General features: G+C 41.5%; 1 protein-coding gene across 3 annotated transcripts in view; it reads left to right on the top strand.

Moving 5' to 3' along the window:
• Positions 1-16,254, top strand: part of LOC114878067 (titin) — a 132,200-nt gene that overhangs the window by 107,087 nt on the left and 8,859 nt on the right. For 2 of the 3 annotated variants that reach the window (XM_046285932.1, XM_046285934.1), the window contains 3 exons: positions 269-9,100; positions 9,436-9,461; positions 9,535-16,228. In XM_046285932.1, coding sequence (XP_046141888.1) covers positions 269-9,100; positions 9,436-9,461; positions 9,535-16,228 — 15,552 coding nt within the window. The remainder of the gene's footprint in view (positions 1-268; positions 9,101-9,435; positions 9,462-9,534; positions 16,229-16,254) is intronic. The other variant, XM_046285933.1, reaches the window with a different exon arrangement.

Consider the following 16,254-nt stretch of genomic DNA (forward strand, 5'->3'; position numbering starts at 1 on the left):
AAGGTAGGTACATGTGTATTGACATCATGGTGGACATCACACGGTAACAGACACACAGGACACATCCACAGATCATTCATTGAACATTATAATGGTAATGACACGATATACAACATACAATGGCCCGGTGAGAAAAGAAAAGAAACAAAGTGGGTTTGTCACGGTAATGAGAAGTCAAACCAAAAAGTAAAGAAAAGCAATCGAGCAGAATAATTACACTAGTGGACACAAGTTAATCGTATCACACTTTGTTCTGTATACATTTCAGAAACCACAGAAGCACCAGCGCAACAACATCACATCACAATCACACAACACACAACAAAACACGATTTGCCACAGCAACAATCGATCGAATCTGATACAGAGGTGATCGAAGAGTACACAACGAAATTTAGGCGCGGCAGTACCGAAGACGAGACCGCGGCTGTTAAAACAAAGAAAACGATAGTTAGAAAGAAGCCGAAGACAACAGGCGAAGAAGACATTGTCGTGGTAATCGAAGAAGAACTTGACGACATAAAACCGAAGATACCATCTATACCGAAGAAACAGTTTATGCCAATCGAAGAAGTGACAACAGTGTCGGACGTAGAAGAAATAGTACCGACAAGAATCGATGAGGCTGAAGAAATCGCACCGAAAGAAGACGAGAAAGTGGAGGTGACAATAACCGAGGTTCAGGATACAGATAAGAAAAAGAAGGTTACCAAGAAACAATTCGTAAGGAGACGTGGAAAAACACGTCAAGTGACGGAAGAGATAACAGTTGAGGAAGAAGGGAAAGCACCGGAAACAACAGTGGTGACGAAACCCGTAGAAATTATTGAAGAAGACATCGAAGAACGTCCTAAAATAGAAAAAGAGGAATATGTAGTGGAAGAAGTACCTGAGGAAAAAACTATACCTCTGAAACCACGGAAGAAGTTGACACCTACGGTACAACAAGTGGAGGAACAGGTAACTGTTACAGAAGAAATAACCAAAGAAGGTAAACCTAGAAAGACCACGAAAAAGATAGTGCGAACGCGTAAAGGAAAAGAACAGCAGGTTACCGAAGTTGTTACCGTTGAAGAACAAGGAAAAGCTCCGATAACCAGTGTCACCGAAGGTCCAGTTGAAGAGGTAGTTGAAGAGATAATAAAGAAATTACCCGCTCCGAAATACGCTAAACCGTCAGAAGTTGAAGAAGTTCGTGAACAGGTGACGGTAACAAAGGAAGTGACAAGATTAGGCAAACCAAAGAAGACTACCAAGAAGAAGATAATCAAACGTAAAGGAACAAAACAACAGGTCACGGAGGTGGTTACGGTTGAGGAAGAAGGCAAGGCACCAACGACGACTGTGACCGAAGGTCCTGTAGAAGAAGTAGTGATACAAGAAATAAAAGAACTTCCTATACCAGAATTTGTCAAACCAACAGAAGTCGAGGAAGTACGAGAACAGGTGACAGTAACTGAAGAACTAACCAAATTGGGCAAACCAAAGAAGACTATAAAGAAAAAGATTATCAAACGCACAGGAAAGGAACAACAAGTAACGGAAGTAGTCACTGTAGAAGAACAAGGAAAAGCACCAGTTACCACTGTAAAAGAGGGACCAGTTGAAGAAGTAGTGGAAGAAACGATCACACCCCTACCTGCTCCTGAATATGCTAAACCATCAGAAGTGGAAGAAGTACGCGAGCAAGTGACCGTGACTCAGGAAGTGACGAAATTAGGCAAGCCAAAGAAAACTACCAAAAAGAAAATTATCAAACGCAAAGGTAAGAAGCAACAGGTTACGGAAATTGTTACAGTTGAAGAAGAAGGTAAAGCTCCGAAGACGACTGTGACCGAGGGTCCTGTAGAAGAGATAATCGAAGAAGAAATAAAACCAGAATTTATTAAGCCAAAGGAAGTGGAAGAAGTACGTGAACAAGTGACAGTGACCCAAGAGGTCACAAAATTAGGCAAACCAAAGAAAACTACCAAAAAGAAAATTACCAAACGCAAAGGAAAAGAACAGCAAGTCACAGAAATTGTCACAGTAGAAGAAGAAGGAAAAGCTCCGGAAACTACTGTGACGGAAGGACCCGTGGAAGAGGTAGTGATAGAGGAAATACAGGAACTTCCTATACCTGAGTTTGTGAAACCAACTGAGGTTGAAGAAGTTCGCGAACAGGTTACAGTCACAGAGGAAGTAACCAGACTAGGAAAACCAAAGAAGACTACAAAGAAGAAGATTATCAAGCGCAAAGGAAAAGAACAGCAAGTGACGGAGATAGTCACTGTCGAAGAGCAAGGAAAGGCGCCAGTGACCACAGTAACCGAGGGTCCAGTGGAGGAAGTAGTTGATGAAACTATTAAATCATTACCTGCTCCTGAGTATGCTAAACCATCAGAAGTTGAAGAGGTACGCGAACAAGTGACAGTGACCCAAGAAGTTACAAAATTAGGCAAACCAAAGAAAACTACCAAAAAGAAGATTACGAAACGCAAAGGAAAAGAACAGCAAGTCACAGAAATTGTTACAGTTGAAGAAGAAGGTAAAGCTCCGAAGACGACTGTGACCGAGGGTCCTGTAGAAGAGATAATCGAAGAAGAAATAAAACCAGAGTTTATTAAGCCAAAGGAAGTGGAAGAAGTACGCGAACAAGTGACGGTTACTCAAGAAGTAACTAGAGAAGGAAAACCAAAGAAGACGATCAAGAAGAAGATCATTAAAAAACAGGGTAAAGAACAACAGGTCACAGAGGTTGTTACAGTAGAGGAACAGGGCAAAGCACCAGTAACGACTGTTACTGAGGGACCAGTGGAGGAAGTAGTTGATGAGACTATTAAATCATTACCTGCTCCTGAATATGCTAAACCATCAGAAGTTGAAGAAGTACGCGAACAAGTGACAGTGACCCAAGAAGTCACAAAATTAGGCAAACCAAAGAAAACTACCAAAAAGAAGATTACCAAACGCAAAGGAAAAGAACAACAAGTCACAGAAATTGTTACAGTTGAAGAAGAAGGTAAAGCACCGAAGACAACTGTGACCGAGGGTCCTGTAGAAGAGATAATCGAAGAAGAAATAAAACCAGAGTTTATTAAGCCAAAGGAAGTGGAAGAAGTACGCGAACAAGTGACGGTTACTCAAGAAGTAACTAGAGAAGGAAAACCAAAGAAGACGATCAAGAAGAAGATCATTAAGAAACAGGGTAAAGAACAACAGGTCACAGAGGTTGTTACAGTAGAGGAACAGGGCAAAGCACCAGTAACGACTGTTACTGAGGGACCAGTGGAGGAAGTAGTTGATGAGACTATTAAATCATTACCTGCTCCTGAATATGCTAAACCATCAGAAGTTGAAGAAGTACGCGAACAAGTGACAGTGACCCAAGAAGTCACAAAATTAGGCAAACCAAAGAAAACTACTAAAAAGAAGATTACCAAACGCAAAGGAAAAGAACAGCAAGTCACAGAAATTGTCACAGTAGAAGAAGAAGGAAAAGCTCCGGAAACTACTGTGACGGAAGGACCCGTGGAAGAGGTAGTGATAGAAGAAATACAGGAACTTCCTATACCTGAGTTTGTGAAACCAACTGAGGTTGAAGAAGTTCGCGAACAGGTTACAGTCACAGAGGAAGTAACTAGACTAGGAAAACCAAAGAAGACTATTAAGAAGAAGATTATCAAGCGCAAAGGAAAAGAACAGCAAGTGACGGAGATAGTCACTGTCGAAGAACAAGGAAAGGCGCCAGTGACCACAGTAACCGAGGGTCCAGTGGAGGAAGTAGTTGATGAGACTATTAAATCATTACCTGCTCCTGAGTATGCTAAACCATCAGAAGTTGAAGAGGTGCGCGAACAAGTGACGGTGACGCAGGAAGTAACGAAATTAGGCAAACCAAAGAAAACTACGAAGAAGAAGATTGTCAAGCGCAAAGGTGACGAACAACAAGTTACAGAAATTGTTACAGTTGAAGAAGAAGGTAAGGCTCCAAAGACGACTGTGACTGAAGGGCCTGTGGAAGAGGTAGTCGAAGAAGAAGTAAAACCACTCCTTGCACCAGAGTTTGTAAAACCGTCTGAAGTTGAGGAAGTCCGTGAGCAAGTTACAGTGACGCAGGAAGTAACACGAGAGGGTAAGCCAAAGAAGACCATAAAAAAGAAGATCATCAAGAAGAAGGGCAAAGCACAACAAATTACGGAAGTTGTCACGGTTGAGGAAGAAGGAAAGGTGCCGGTGACTACTGTGAAGGAAGGACCAGTTGAAGAAGTGGTCGATGAAACGGTGAAAGCCTTGCCTGCTCCTAAATACGCGAAACCATCAGAAGTAGAGGAAGTAAGAGAACAAGTGACAGTAACTCAAGAAATTACAAAACTGGGCAAGCCAAAGAAAACTACCAAAAGGAAGGTTATCAAACGCAAAGGAAATGAACAACAAGTTACAGAAATTGTTACGGTGGAGGAGGAAGGAAAGGCGCCAAAGACGACGATGACCGAAGGCCCTGTGGAGGAAGTTGTTGAAGAAGAAATAAAGCCACTTCCTGCTCTAGAATTTGTTAAGCCATCTGATGTTGAAGAAGTTCGCGAGCAAGTGACTGTTACGGAAGAAGTAACTCGAGAAGGTAAACCAAAGAAGACGATCAAGAAGAAGATTATCAAGAAAAAGGGCAAGGAACAACAGGTAACTGAAATTGTTACGGTTGAAGAACAAGGTAAGGCTCCAGAAACAAGCGTAACCGAAGGTCCTGTTGAAGAAGTAGTCGACGAGACGATAAAACAGTTGCCTGCGCCCAAGTATGCTAAGCCATCCGAGGTTGAAGAAGTCCGTGAGCAGGTAACAGTGACTCAAGAAATAACGAAACTTGGTAAACCTAAGAAAACTACCAAGAAGAAGATCATTAAACGTAAAGGAAATGAACAGCAGGTTACAGAAATTGTTACGGTGGAGGAGGAAGGAAAGGCGCCAAAGACGACGATGACCGAAGGCCCTGTAGAGGAAGTTGTTGAAGAAGAAATAAAGCCACTTCCTGCTCTAGAATTTGTTAAGCCATCAGAAGTTGAAGAAGTTCGCGAGCAAGTGACTGTTACGGAAGAAGTAACTCGAGAAGGTAAACCAAAGAAGACGATCAAGAAGAAGATTATCAAGAAAAAGGGCAAGGAACAGCAGGTAACAGAAGTTGTTACTGTTGAGGAACAAGGTAAAGCTCCAGTGACTACTGTAACCAAGGCCCCAGTTGAAGAAATAGTTGATGAAACCATAAAGGAATTGCCTGCACCAGAATTTGCAAAACCATCAGAAGTAGAAGAAGTTCGTGAACAGGTAACTGTCACGAAAGAGGTGACGAAGGAAGGCAAGCCAAAGAAGACAATCAAGAGGAAGATCATTAAAAAGAAGGGCAAAGATCAACAGGTTACAGAAATTGTTACAGTGGAGGAGGAAGGAAAGGCGCCAAAGACGACGATAACAGAAGGCCCTGTGGAGGAAGTTATTGAAGAAGAAATAAAGCCACTTCCTGCTCTAGAATTTGTTAAGCCATCTGAAGTTGAAGAAGTGCGCGAGCAAGTGACAGTTACAGAAGAAGTAACTCGAGAAGGTAAACCAAAGAAGACGATCAAGAAGAAGATTATCAAGAAAAGGGGCAAGGAGCAGCAAATAACAGAAGTCGTGACAGTTGAAGAACAAGGAAAAGCTCCAGTTACCACTGTTCAAGAGGGACCAGTTGAAGAAGTAATTGACGAGACTATTAAATCATTGCCAGCACCAGAATATGCTAAGCCATCAGAAGTCGAAGAGATACGAGAACAAGTGACGGTAACTGAAGAATTGACTAAACTAGGCAAACCAAAGAAAACTACTAAGAAGAAAATCACCAAACGCAAAGGACCAGAGCAACAGGTTACCGAAATTGTTACGGTTGAAGAAGAAGGAAAAGCCCCTGTTACCACTGTTACTGAAGGTCCTGTAGAAGAAGTGGTTGAGGAAGTACTTAAACCACTGCCTGTTCCAAAAGTCGTGAAACCATCTGAAGTTGAAGAAGTACGAGAACAGGTGACCGTCACAGAAGAAATAACCAAAGAGGGTAAGCCAAAGAAGGTCATTAAAAAGAAAGTCATCAAACGAAAAGGAAGGAAGCAGACAGTGCAGGAGGTTGTTACTGTCGAAGAACAAGGTAAAGCTCCAGTTACAACAGTCACAGAAGGTCCCACAGAAGAGATAGTTGAAGAAACAGTGAAAACTTTGCCAGCACCTGAACATGCAAAGCCTTCTGAAGTTGAGGAAGTCCGTGAGCAAGTTACTGTTACACAGGAAGTCACTAAGGAAGGTAAACCTAGGAAGACAACGAAGAAGAAGGTGGTCAAACGCAAAGGTAAAGAACAACAGGTAACAGAAGTTGTCACTGTCGAAGAACAAGGAAAGGCTCCTGTTACCACCGTCACAGAAGGTCCTGTTGAAGAAGTAGTTGAAGAACTTCTCAAACCATTGATTGCTCCAGAATTTGTGAAACCATCTGAGGTGGAAGAAGTACGAGAACAGGTGACTGTCACAGAAGAACTGACCAAAGAAGGTAAACCGAAGAAAGTTATTAAGAAAAAGGTAATCAAACGTAGAGGAAGAGAACAACAGGTTAAGGAAGTTGTTACCGTTGAAGAACAGGGTAAGGCTCCTGTTACCACTGTCACTGAGGGTCCTACAGAAGAAATAGTTGAAGAAACAATCAAAGCTCTACCTGCTCCTGAAGATGCTAAGCCATCTGAAGTTGAAGAAGTCCGTGAACAAGTCACTGTTACACAGGAAGTTACGAAAGAAGGTAAACCTAAGAAAACGATCAAAAAGAAGGTTATTAAACGTAAAGGTACAGAACAACAGGTGACTGAAGTTGTCACAGTCGAAGAGAAAGGAAAAGCTCCTGTTACCACTGTCACTGAAGGGCCTGTTGAAGAAATCGTAGAAGAAACTGTGAAGGCATTACCTGCACCAGAACTGGTTAAACCTACTGAAGTAACAGAAGTACCAGAAGAACTGACTGTTACTGAGGTTGTTACCAAAGAAGGCAAAACGAAGAAGATCGTGAAGAAGAAGGTACCTAAACCAAAGAAAGAAGGAATCGAAGCTCCTGAAGAAGCTCCTGAAGAAGTTCCCGTTGAAGAAACTAAGAAAATCATTAAACTTCAACGTCTTAAAGTTTCTAAATTCGAATCTACGAAACTCGATATCCAGGAGACGTCCTTGGACAAGCCTCAGTTCGCTCAAATTAAATTACGCAAAACTCCAGTGGCCAAACGTCCAAGTAAAAAAGAAGAGAAATTCCCTCGCATTCTCCTCAGAAGTCGTATTATTTCCATTGAATGGCCTCCTTCTCCTAAAAACTTAAAAGTGGACACATTTGAACCAATCGAACTCCAAAACGGTATATTATCTCGTAACGTTGATGAAGCAGCTGCGTTACCGAAACCGAAGAAGAAGAAGATCAAACGTATTGAGAAGGAAATTGCTAAACTTGAAAAACTTGATCAAGAATTCGAGGAGCTAAAGAAAGAATTACCATTGGAGAAACTGGAAGAACCTATACTGGAAGAGAAACCAGAGCGCAAAGTAAAGAAGAAGAAGAAACCTGAAGATAAAGCAAAAGAAGGGGTTAAACCTCAGCTAATGAGGATCAGTATCAAAGAACAAAAGCCTATCAAACCGAAAATCGAGGAACCAGCTACTCCTCTGTTTGCACAGATCAAACTGAAGAAAGCTCCAGTTAAACCAAAGAAGAAACCTGAAGAAGAGGTAAGCAAATTCCCGAAGATTTTGCTACGTAGTCGAATTACAGCACATGATTGGCCACCATCTGTGAAATATCCAGCAATATCTGTCTTAGAACCAAATTACATACAAAATGGAATACTATCTCGTACGATGGAGGAGGCATTGAAGTTGAAGAAGGTGAAACATAAGAAGATGAAACTTCCTGAGAAAGAAATAACAGAGCTCGAGAAGCTGGATCAGGAGTTCGAAGAACTGAAGAAAGTTCCTTTGGAGAAGGCTGAAGAAATAACTCCCTACGAACGCAAACCGAAACCAGAGAAACCTGAGGAAGAGAAACCAAAGAAGTTGGTGATAGGCAAAGGTAAACGTCGACCTGCTGAAGAAGAAGATGTAGAAACTGTACAATTAAAGAAAATACCCGAGAAGATTCCAAGTGCTCCTGAAGAAGCAGAAAAAGTACCAAAGAAGAAAGACGAAGTAGACAAACCGAAGAAAGAGAAAGAAGAAAAGGAATATCCGGAACTGAAACCATTCGAACCTTACGATATAGAAGCACCGGAAGTTGAACTTGAAGAAAGAGAGAAACCAGAGTATCCTGAACCAGAGAAACCTAAAGAGAAAAAGGTTCCAGGTAAGAAACCGAAGAAGGAACGTAAGACACCTGCTCAGGAAACTGAAGCCGTTCCGATCGTACCCGGTGTTCCCAAACCAAAGGAACCTGAAGAAGAGGAAGAGATAAAGAGAAGAATTCCTGAACGACCACCTCCTACTGAAGAACCAGAGAAAATCAAACTGAAACCCTGGAAGAAGGGTGAGAAACCAGAGGAAGAAGAGAAGAAACCTGAAGACTACATCAAGTTCGTTCCAAAAGACGACGACATTGTCGAAACTGTTGAAGTGACCACAACGGTGGAAGAAACGCCTGATAAGAAGACGCGTAAGATTAAAAAGAAGAAAACTATCACTAAACCTAAAGAGGAGAAACCAAAGATTATCGAAGAGACCACGATAGAAGAGGAAGGTTTTGAACCTGTTGTCACAGTCGAAGAGTTTGACGTAGATAAATACGAAGCCGTGCCGGTCGAGTCCGTCGAGAAAGCCGCGCCTGTTGAAGAGATTAAAGAAGAAATCGTAACGAGCGAGATAATCACCGAGGAAGGAACAAAGAAAACTGTGCGCAAAAAACGCGTAACGAAGAAACGCGAAGGTAAAGAACGTGTCACCGAAGAGGTGACTGTTGAAGAGGAAGGTAAAGAACCCATAACAGCAACAATAGAACTCCACGAAGACACTATATCAGAAATACACGAACAAGCTAAACACAAAAGACCAACAAAACCAAAAGCAGACGAGAAATTGGCCGAAGGTAAGCCCATTTCTTACCTATTACTATCACCATCGACGCGTATACACCGTTTACTTGTATCATATATGTATATATATATATTTATTATTCGTTAAATACGATTTAACAGAACAGGAAACAAAGACATGAATCGACAAATACATATAATTTATGAATTAATTGTATCGTGTACAGTTGTCAGTGCACACGCTGACAACAACCTCCCATGATTTTATCTGCTTGATATCAGTACGTGATTTATCCGTAAATGGTTTGTGATTTGCTGAACGATAGCTTGGGATTAACCGTGAAAAATACTGTTGATTGATATTAAAACAATTTTCTTCTTTTCACAGATGTCACGGAGAAGACGGTCGAACAGGTATGGAAATTAATTTGTTTTTCAAATTTTAATTAACGAGAAACTTTTAATTAAATTTGATTTGTACAAACAGCAGGAGATCATCGAGGAAGTGAAGGAAGTGAAGCCTAAGAAGAAGAAACCCGTTAAGGCTAAGGACGAAGTAACGGAAGAAGTGGTGGAAGAAATAATAATCGAAGAACCAGAGAAACAAGAGGCTAAGCCGATCGTAGAAGAAGAAGAGACAGTGATCATCACCGAACACGATGTCAGGAAAGCACCGAAGAAGAAGAAGGAAGTGGTTATTAATGAAGAAGAGGAGATATTTGAGACTATCGAAACACCGACTCATAAGATCATCAGGAAGAAGATACGCCCTATGAAGAAGGGCGAAAAGGAAGTCGTGGTTGAGGAAATCATTCAGAAACCAAGAGAAGAAACTGTAGAGATGGAGGAACAACAAATAGTGGAAGTCGTCGAGACACCCACTAAGAAGATCGTGAAAAAGAAGAAAGAAGTGGTGAAGGATGATGGTGTTCCTGAAGAGCTTGTCGAAGAGATCATCATCGAGAAACCGCAGAAGAAGAAGGCGAAACCTACAGTGGAAGAAGAGAAGAAGAAGGTCAAGGTGACGAAAGTGGAGACGAAGAAAGCACCAGAGAAGCCTGAAGAGGTGGTCGAAGAAGAAGAAGAGATCATCGAGACTATTGAAACTCCGACGAAAAAGATCATTCGTAAGAAACCTAAAGATAAGAAGGACAAAATAATTGAGGAAGTAATTCAGAAAACGATAGAGGAAGCTAAAGCGATGGAAGAACAGGAAATTGTAGAAGTAATTGAAACTCCAACGAAGAAGGTGATCAAGAAAAAGACGACCACCATCGAGGAAGGCAAAGCACCTGAGGAGAAAGTTGAAGAGATCGTGATCGAAAAGCCGAAAGAGGTGATCGAGGAAGAAGAAGAGATCATTGAGACGATCGAAACTCCAACAAAGAGGATCGTCCGGAAGAAACCGAAAGATAAAAAGGATAAGATAGTTGAAGAAGTTATTCAGAAGACCATAGAAGAAGCTAAAACGATGGAAGAACAAGAAATCATAGAAGTAATTGAAACTCCCACAAAGACAGTGATCAAGAAAAAGAAAGCAACTATCAAAGAAGGTAAAGCACCTGAAGAAGAAGTTGAAGAAATCGTAATTGAAAAGCCTGTTAAAGAAAAGGCTAAGAAGAAGATCCTGCCAAAGGAAGGAGTGGAAATTACAGAAGTTATCACAGAAACATCTGTCGAGGAGTTAATTGAAGAAGAGCTTAAACCCGAAGAAGCCAAGCCTTCGGAGGAAGAGGAGGAAGAGAAGGTAAAGGTTACTGAAGTAGCGATAAAGAAAGTGCCAAAGAAGAAGAAACCAAGTAAAGCTGTCGAAGCTGAAGAGAAGGAAGAAGTTGTTGAAGAAATAAAACCTGAGAAGCCTAAAGAAGAAAAGGCGAAACCAACAGTCACTGAGAAGGAAGGCATTGAAGTAACTGAGGTAATATCTGAGGTGGCTCCAGAGAAACTTCCTGAAGAGGCCAAACCCAAGAAGAAGAAAGCAACCGAGATTAAAGAAACGGAAGAAAAGGTAATCACGAAGAAAGTAAAGGTGAAAGAAGCTCCAAAGGAAGCAGTACCTGGGGAAGAAGAACAGCCAGCTGAAGAGGTAGAAGAACTTGTTCCTGAAAAGCCAAAGAAAACTAAGGCGAAGAAGGAGGTTACTCCTCAAGATAGTATTGTAACAACTGAGGTCGTTACTACAACGAAGGAAGAGGAGTTGGAAGTAGAAAAACCTGAAGAAGAAAAGGCTACAGTGGTTGAAGAAAAGGAAGAAAAGGCGAAGGTGGAAGAGAAGAAGGTTACAGTAAAGAAGGCTCCTAAAAAGAAACTGAAACCAACTGAAGCTGAAGAGGAACAAGTAGAAGAGGTTGTGGAAGAAATAACACCGGAAGAACCGAAGAAGAGGAAAGCTAAAAAGGCTGTGATTCCTAAAGAAGAGATTCAAACAACTGAAGTAGTTCCTGGTGTTACAGCAGAGGAGATACCTGAGGAGGAGAAACCAGAGGAAGAAAAGGCTGTTCCCAAGGAGGAAGAGAAAGTTGAAGAAGAAGCAAAGGTAACTGAGGTATCTGTGAAGGAAAAAAAGAAAAAGAAGGAAAAACCTGTAACGAACGGTGAAGTGATTGAAGAAAAGCCTAAAGTGAAAGAGATTCCTGAGGAGAAACCAAAGGAAGAAATTCCACAGGTGCCAGAGGAAAAAGAAAAACCGGAAGAAGAGAAGCCGAAGGAAGTGAAGCCCAAAGAGAAAAAACCGAAGGAAGAGAAGCCTAAGAAACCAATAGAAGAGAAGCCAGAGGAAGTGAAACCTGAAGAGGAAAAACCGAAGGAAGAGAAGCCTAAAAAGAAGAAGCCTGCAGAAAAGAAACCTAAAATCTCAGAAGAAGAACGTCCTGAGGATAAAGTGGAAGAGATACCTGAAAAGAAACCAGAGGAAGTTAAGGCTCGGGAAGAAATTATTCCAAAGGATACGGTTCAAATAACTGAAGTAATTCCAGAAACCGTGGCGGAAGAAATACCGACGAAGAAACCTGAAGAGCGTAAAGCAGTACCAGTTGAAGAGAAGGAAGAGAAAGTTGAAATTACAGAGGTACCCGTAGAAAAGGCTCCAGAAAAGAAAGAAGAGAAAGTACCAGAAGAGAAGCCAACAGAAGCTGCTCCAGAAAAGCCAAAGGAAGCGAAGGTAATGAAGAAGAAGAAGAAGAAGCCAGCTAAGAAAGACGAAATTGAGGAATGGGTGGAACCTGAATACGAGAGACCTGTATTGGAACCCATGCCAGAGAAGATAGTATGGGAACCGAAGAAGAAGAAGGAAAAGAAGCCTTTGCCAGAATCTCTTCAGAAGCTAGTTCCACAAAAGATCGAAAGAAAGGAGATCAAACCTACGAAGCTGAAGTATTCGGAACCAGCAGAGACCGTTCAATTCGCTTCCATAAAGCTGAAGAAAGTTGCAATACCCAAAAAGAAAGAAGCCGACGAAACCAAGTTCCCGAAAATCATGCTGCGCAGCAGAATGACATTCGTCGGTGATTATCCGCCTGAATTACAGATTCCAAAGATCACTTACCTCGAAGAGAATCCGGTTCAAACAGGTATACTATCCAGAAACACGGAAGAAGCTCTTAAGGTTCTGAAGAGGAAAGTGAAGAGGGTGAAATTATCTGAAAAAGAGGTAACACAATTGGAGAAATTAGATCTAGAATTCGAGGAACTGAAGAAGGTGCCTTTGGAGAAAATTGAAGACAAATCGGTGTACGAACGCCAACCGAAGAAACCTGCGGAGAAACCTGAAGAACCAAAGAAAGTACCTATTGGCAAGGGCAAGGTTCCAGAAGAAGAGAAGGTGGAGCCTGAAAAGGTGAAACTGAAGAAGGTACCTGAGAAGAAACCGGAAGAAGTTGAAGAACCTCTGAAGAAACCCAAGAAACCAGAACCAGAGGAGGAAGTTAAACCAGAAAAGAAAAAGAAACCAAAAGTAAAATTAGAACATGACGAGCTCAAGCCACTGGACTTTGATAGACCAGAGCTTGAGAAATATGAACCTGAAGAATATGAGAAACCAGAAGAACCAGCACCTGAACCAGTTCCAAAACCGTACGAGAAAGAGCCGAAGAAGAAACCGGATCAAGAAGTCGAACAAATTCCATTGATAAAAGGAAAACCAAAACCACCAGAACCTGACGAAGAGCCTGAAGTTAAGTTTAGAATACCTACAAAAGAGAAACCGGAAGAGGAACCTGAGCAGATAACGTTGAAACCCTGGAAGAAAGAAAAACCTGAAGAGGAAAAAGAAAAGGAAATTCCGAAGAAGGAGGAAGAAAAGGTTCCAAAACCACCAAAGGAAGAACCAGAAGATGTCACTGTGCAGCGTAAGGTGAAGACCAAGAAACCTAAAGAAAAGCCTAAAGAGGAAAAGGAGGAAGAAGTAACAGTTAAGAAACCAGAAGAAGAAAAACCAGAGGAAGTGGCTGAAGAAATTACTCTCAAGAAAGAACCAGAGAAACCTGTTGAAGAAGCTCCAGCTGAAGTTACAATCAAGAAGCCTGTTGTAGAAGAGAAAGAAGTAGAAGAGGAAGAGACGATAACTGAAGTCATCTTGAAGAAGCCAGAGAAACCGGAGGAGGTGGTTGAGGAGGCTGTTATAAAGAAACCAAAGAAGAAGAAGCCTGTTAAAGAGGAAGAGGTAGTTGAGGAAGTGACAGTCACAAAGGTTGTCACTGAAGAAGAGAAAGAAGAAGAAAAGGTTGTTATAAAGAAACCAAAAAAGAAATCTATTCCGGAAATAACTGAAGAAGTTACTGAAGAAATTACACTGAAGAAGCCAGAGGAAAAAGCACCAGAAGAGGTTACAGAAGAAATAAAGAAACCAAAGAAGAAGAAGCCGGTAAAGGAAGAAGTTGCAGAAGAAATTACAATAAAGAAACCTGTTGTAGAGGAGAAGAAAGAGGAGGAGGTTCCAGAAGAGGTGACATTAAAACCGAAGAAGCCAGAAGAGAAACCTGTTATCGAAGAAGTGACAGAGGAAATTACATTAAAGAAACCAGTGCCAGAAGAAGTAACCGAAGAAGTAGCAATTAAGAAACCAAAGAAAAAGAAGCCAGTCAAGGAAGAAGCTGCCGATGAAATCACTCTTAAGAAACCTGTAGTTGTTGAAAAGGAAGAGGAGGAAATTACGGAGGAGGTGACTTTGCAAAAGAAAAAGAAGCCAGAAAAGAAGCCTGTTCCGGAAGAGGTGTCTGAGGAGGTCACATTGAAGAAACCAGTACCTAAAGAAGAAGAGAAGGCTCCTGAAGATGTAACCGAAGAAATAGCAATAAAGAAACCAAAGAAAAAGAAGCCAGTAAAGGAAGAAGCTGCCGACGAAATTACAATAAAGAAACCTGTTGTAGAAGAAAAGAAAGAGGAAGAAGCTCCCGAGGAAATAACCTTGAAACCCAGGAAACCAAAGGAAAAACCTGTTCCTGAAGAAGTGAAAGAAGAGGTTACATTAAAGAAACCAGTTCCAGAGGAGAAAGAAAAGGTACCTGAAGAAGTAACTGAGGAGATAGCCATTAAGAAACCGAAGAAGAAGAAACCGGTTGAAGAAGAAGCCGCTGATGAAGTCACCATCAAGAAACCAGTGGTTGTTGAGAAAGAAGAAGAAGAAATTACAGAAGAGATAACTTTGGGAAGGAAAAAGAAGCCAGAAAAGAAACCTGTTCCGGAAGAGATTACCGAGGAGATTACACTGAAGAAGCCAGTACCTAAAGAAGAGGAAAAGGCTCCTGAAGAAGTGACCGAAAAGATTGAAGTAAGGAAACCAAAGAAGAAGAAGCCAGTTGAAGAGGAGGCTGCCGATGAGATAACTATCAAGAAACCTGTAGTGGTGGAGAAGGAAGAAGAAGAAGCTCCAGCAGAAATTACCCTGAAGAGGCAACCAAAGGAAAAGCCAGTAGAAGAAGTTACTGAAGAAGTGACTGAAGAAATTACAATAAAGAAACCAACACCAGAAGAGAAAGAAAAAGCACCAGAAGAAGTGAGTGAGAAGGTAGAGGTAAAGAAACCAAAGAAGAAGAAACCTGTGGTAGAAGAAGCTGCCGACGAGGTCACGATCAAGAAGGTCGTCGTAGAAGAAAAGAAAGAGGAAGAAGCTCCTGAGGAGGTTACTCTGAAACCAAGACCAAAGAAGAAATCCGTCACAGAGGAAGAAGTTGCTGAAGTAACTCTCACTAAACCAAAACCAGTCGAAGAAGAAAAGAAACCTGAAGAAAGTGAACTGACTATAACGAAGAAACCAAAGAAGAAGCCAGTGATCGAAGAAGAGGCTGCAGAAGTAACTATCAAGAAGCCAGTACCCGTAGAAGTTGAGGAAGCTCCAGAAGAATTCACCATCAGAAAGAAGAAGAAGCCGGAGAAAAAACCGGAAGTAACTGAAGAGGTCGAAGAAACAGCTGTTACCATAAAGAAAGCTCGTGCTCCTGAGAAACCCACGGAAGAAGAAGAAGTGACAACAGACGTACAGATAAGGAAGAAGAAGCCGCAGAAGAAGGTTGAAGAGGTAGCCGCTGATGAACTGACGATTAAGAAAATTGAAGAAATCGAACAACCGGAAGAAGAAGAAGTACAAGAATTCACGTTCAAACGAAAACCACCCAAGCTACCTCCAAAACCGATCGAAGAAATCTACGAAGATGTTACTCTTCGAAAACTGCGACCAAAGAGGAAATCCAGGCCGGATATTAAAGAAATTACCGAAACGGAGAATGTTACCTTCCGGCCACGCACTACAAAAACCAAGGAAGATGTGGAGCAGGAGTTCAAGATCTCTTTGAACACCTACGAAGAAGAAGATATATCTATGTCCGGTAAGGTTCGTTTGAAACCAAAGAAAAAGCCATTGACGTACTCTGAAGAGACTGGTGAAGAAACGATCAGAATCGTACAGGAAATAGAAGACGATTCTGGTCCTATTATCGAGGAAATCATAGAATCTGACGAGGAAGGAAAAGATGAATACAGTATTGAAGAATTAGATACAGACGAGATGAGGTTGCCATTGAGAAGAAAGAAGAAGAAGGTACCGAAACCGTACAAGGTGGAAGACATCGAGGAAGGTGATGTGAAGTTGAAATTGAAACGAGATAGGAAATACTCGATTGAAGAAGCGGATGAGTCGTTGGCTTTGAAGCTGAAGAGCAAGAGACGCGTTTCCACCTACGACGAAGGTTCGATAGAATTTTTCGATTTTAAT

The sequence above is a fragment of the Osmia bicornis genome, chromosome 5 (assembly GCF_907164935.1).
Source record: "Osmia bicornis bicornis chromosome 5, iOsmBic2.1, whole genome shotgun sequence".
Taxonomy (NCBI): Eukaryota; Metazoa; Arthropoda; class Insecta; order Hymenoptera; family Megachilidae; genus Osmia; species Osmia bicornis.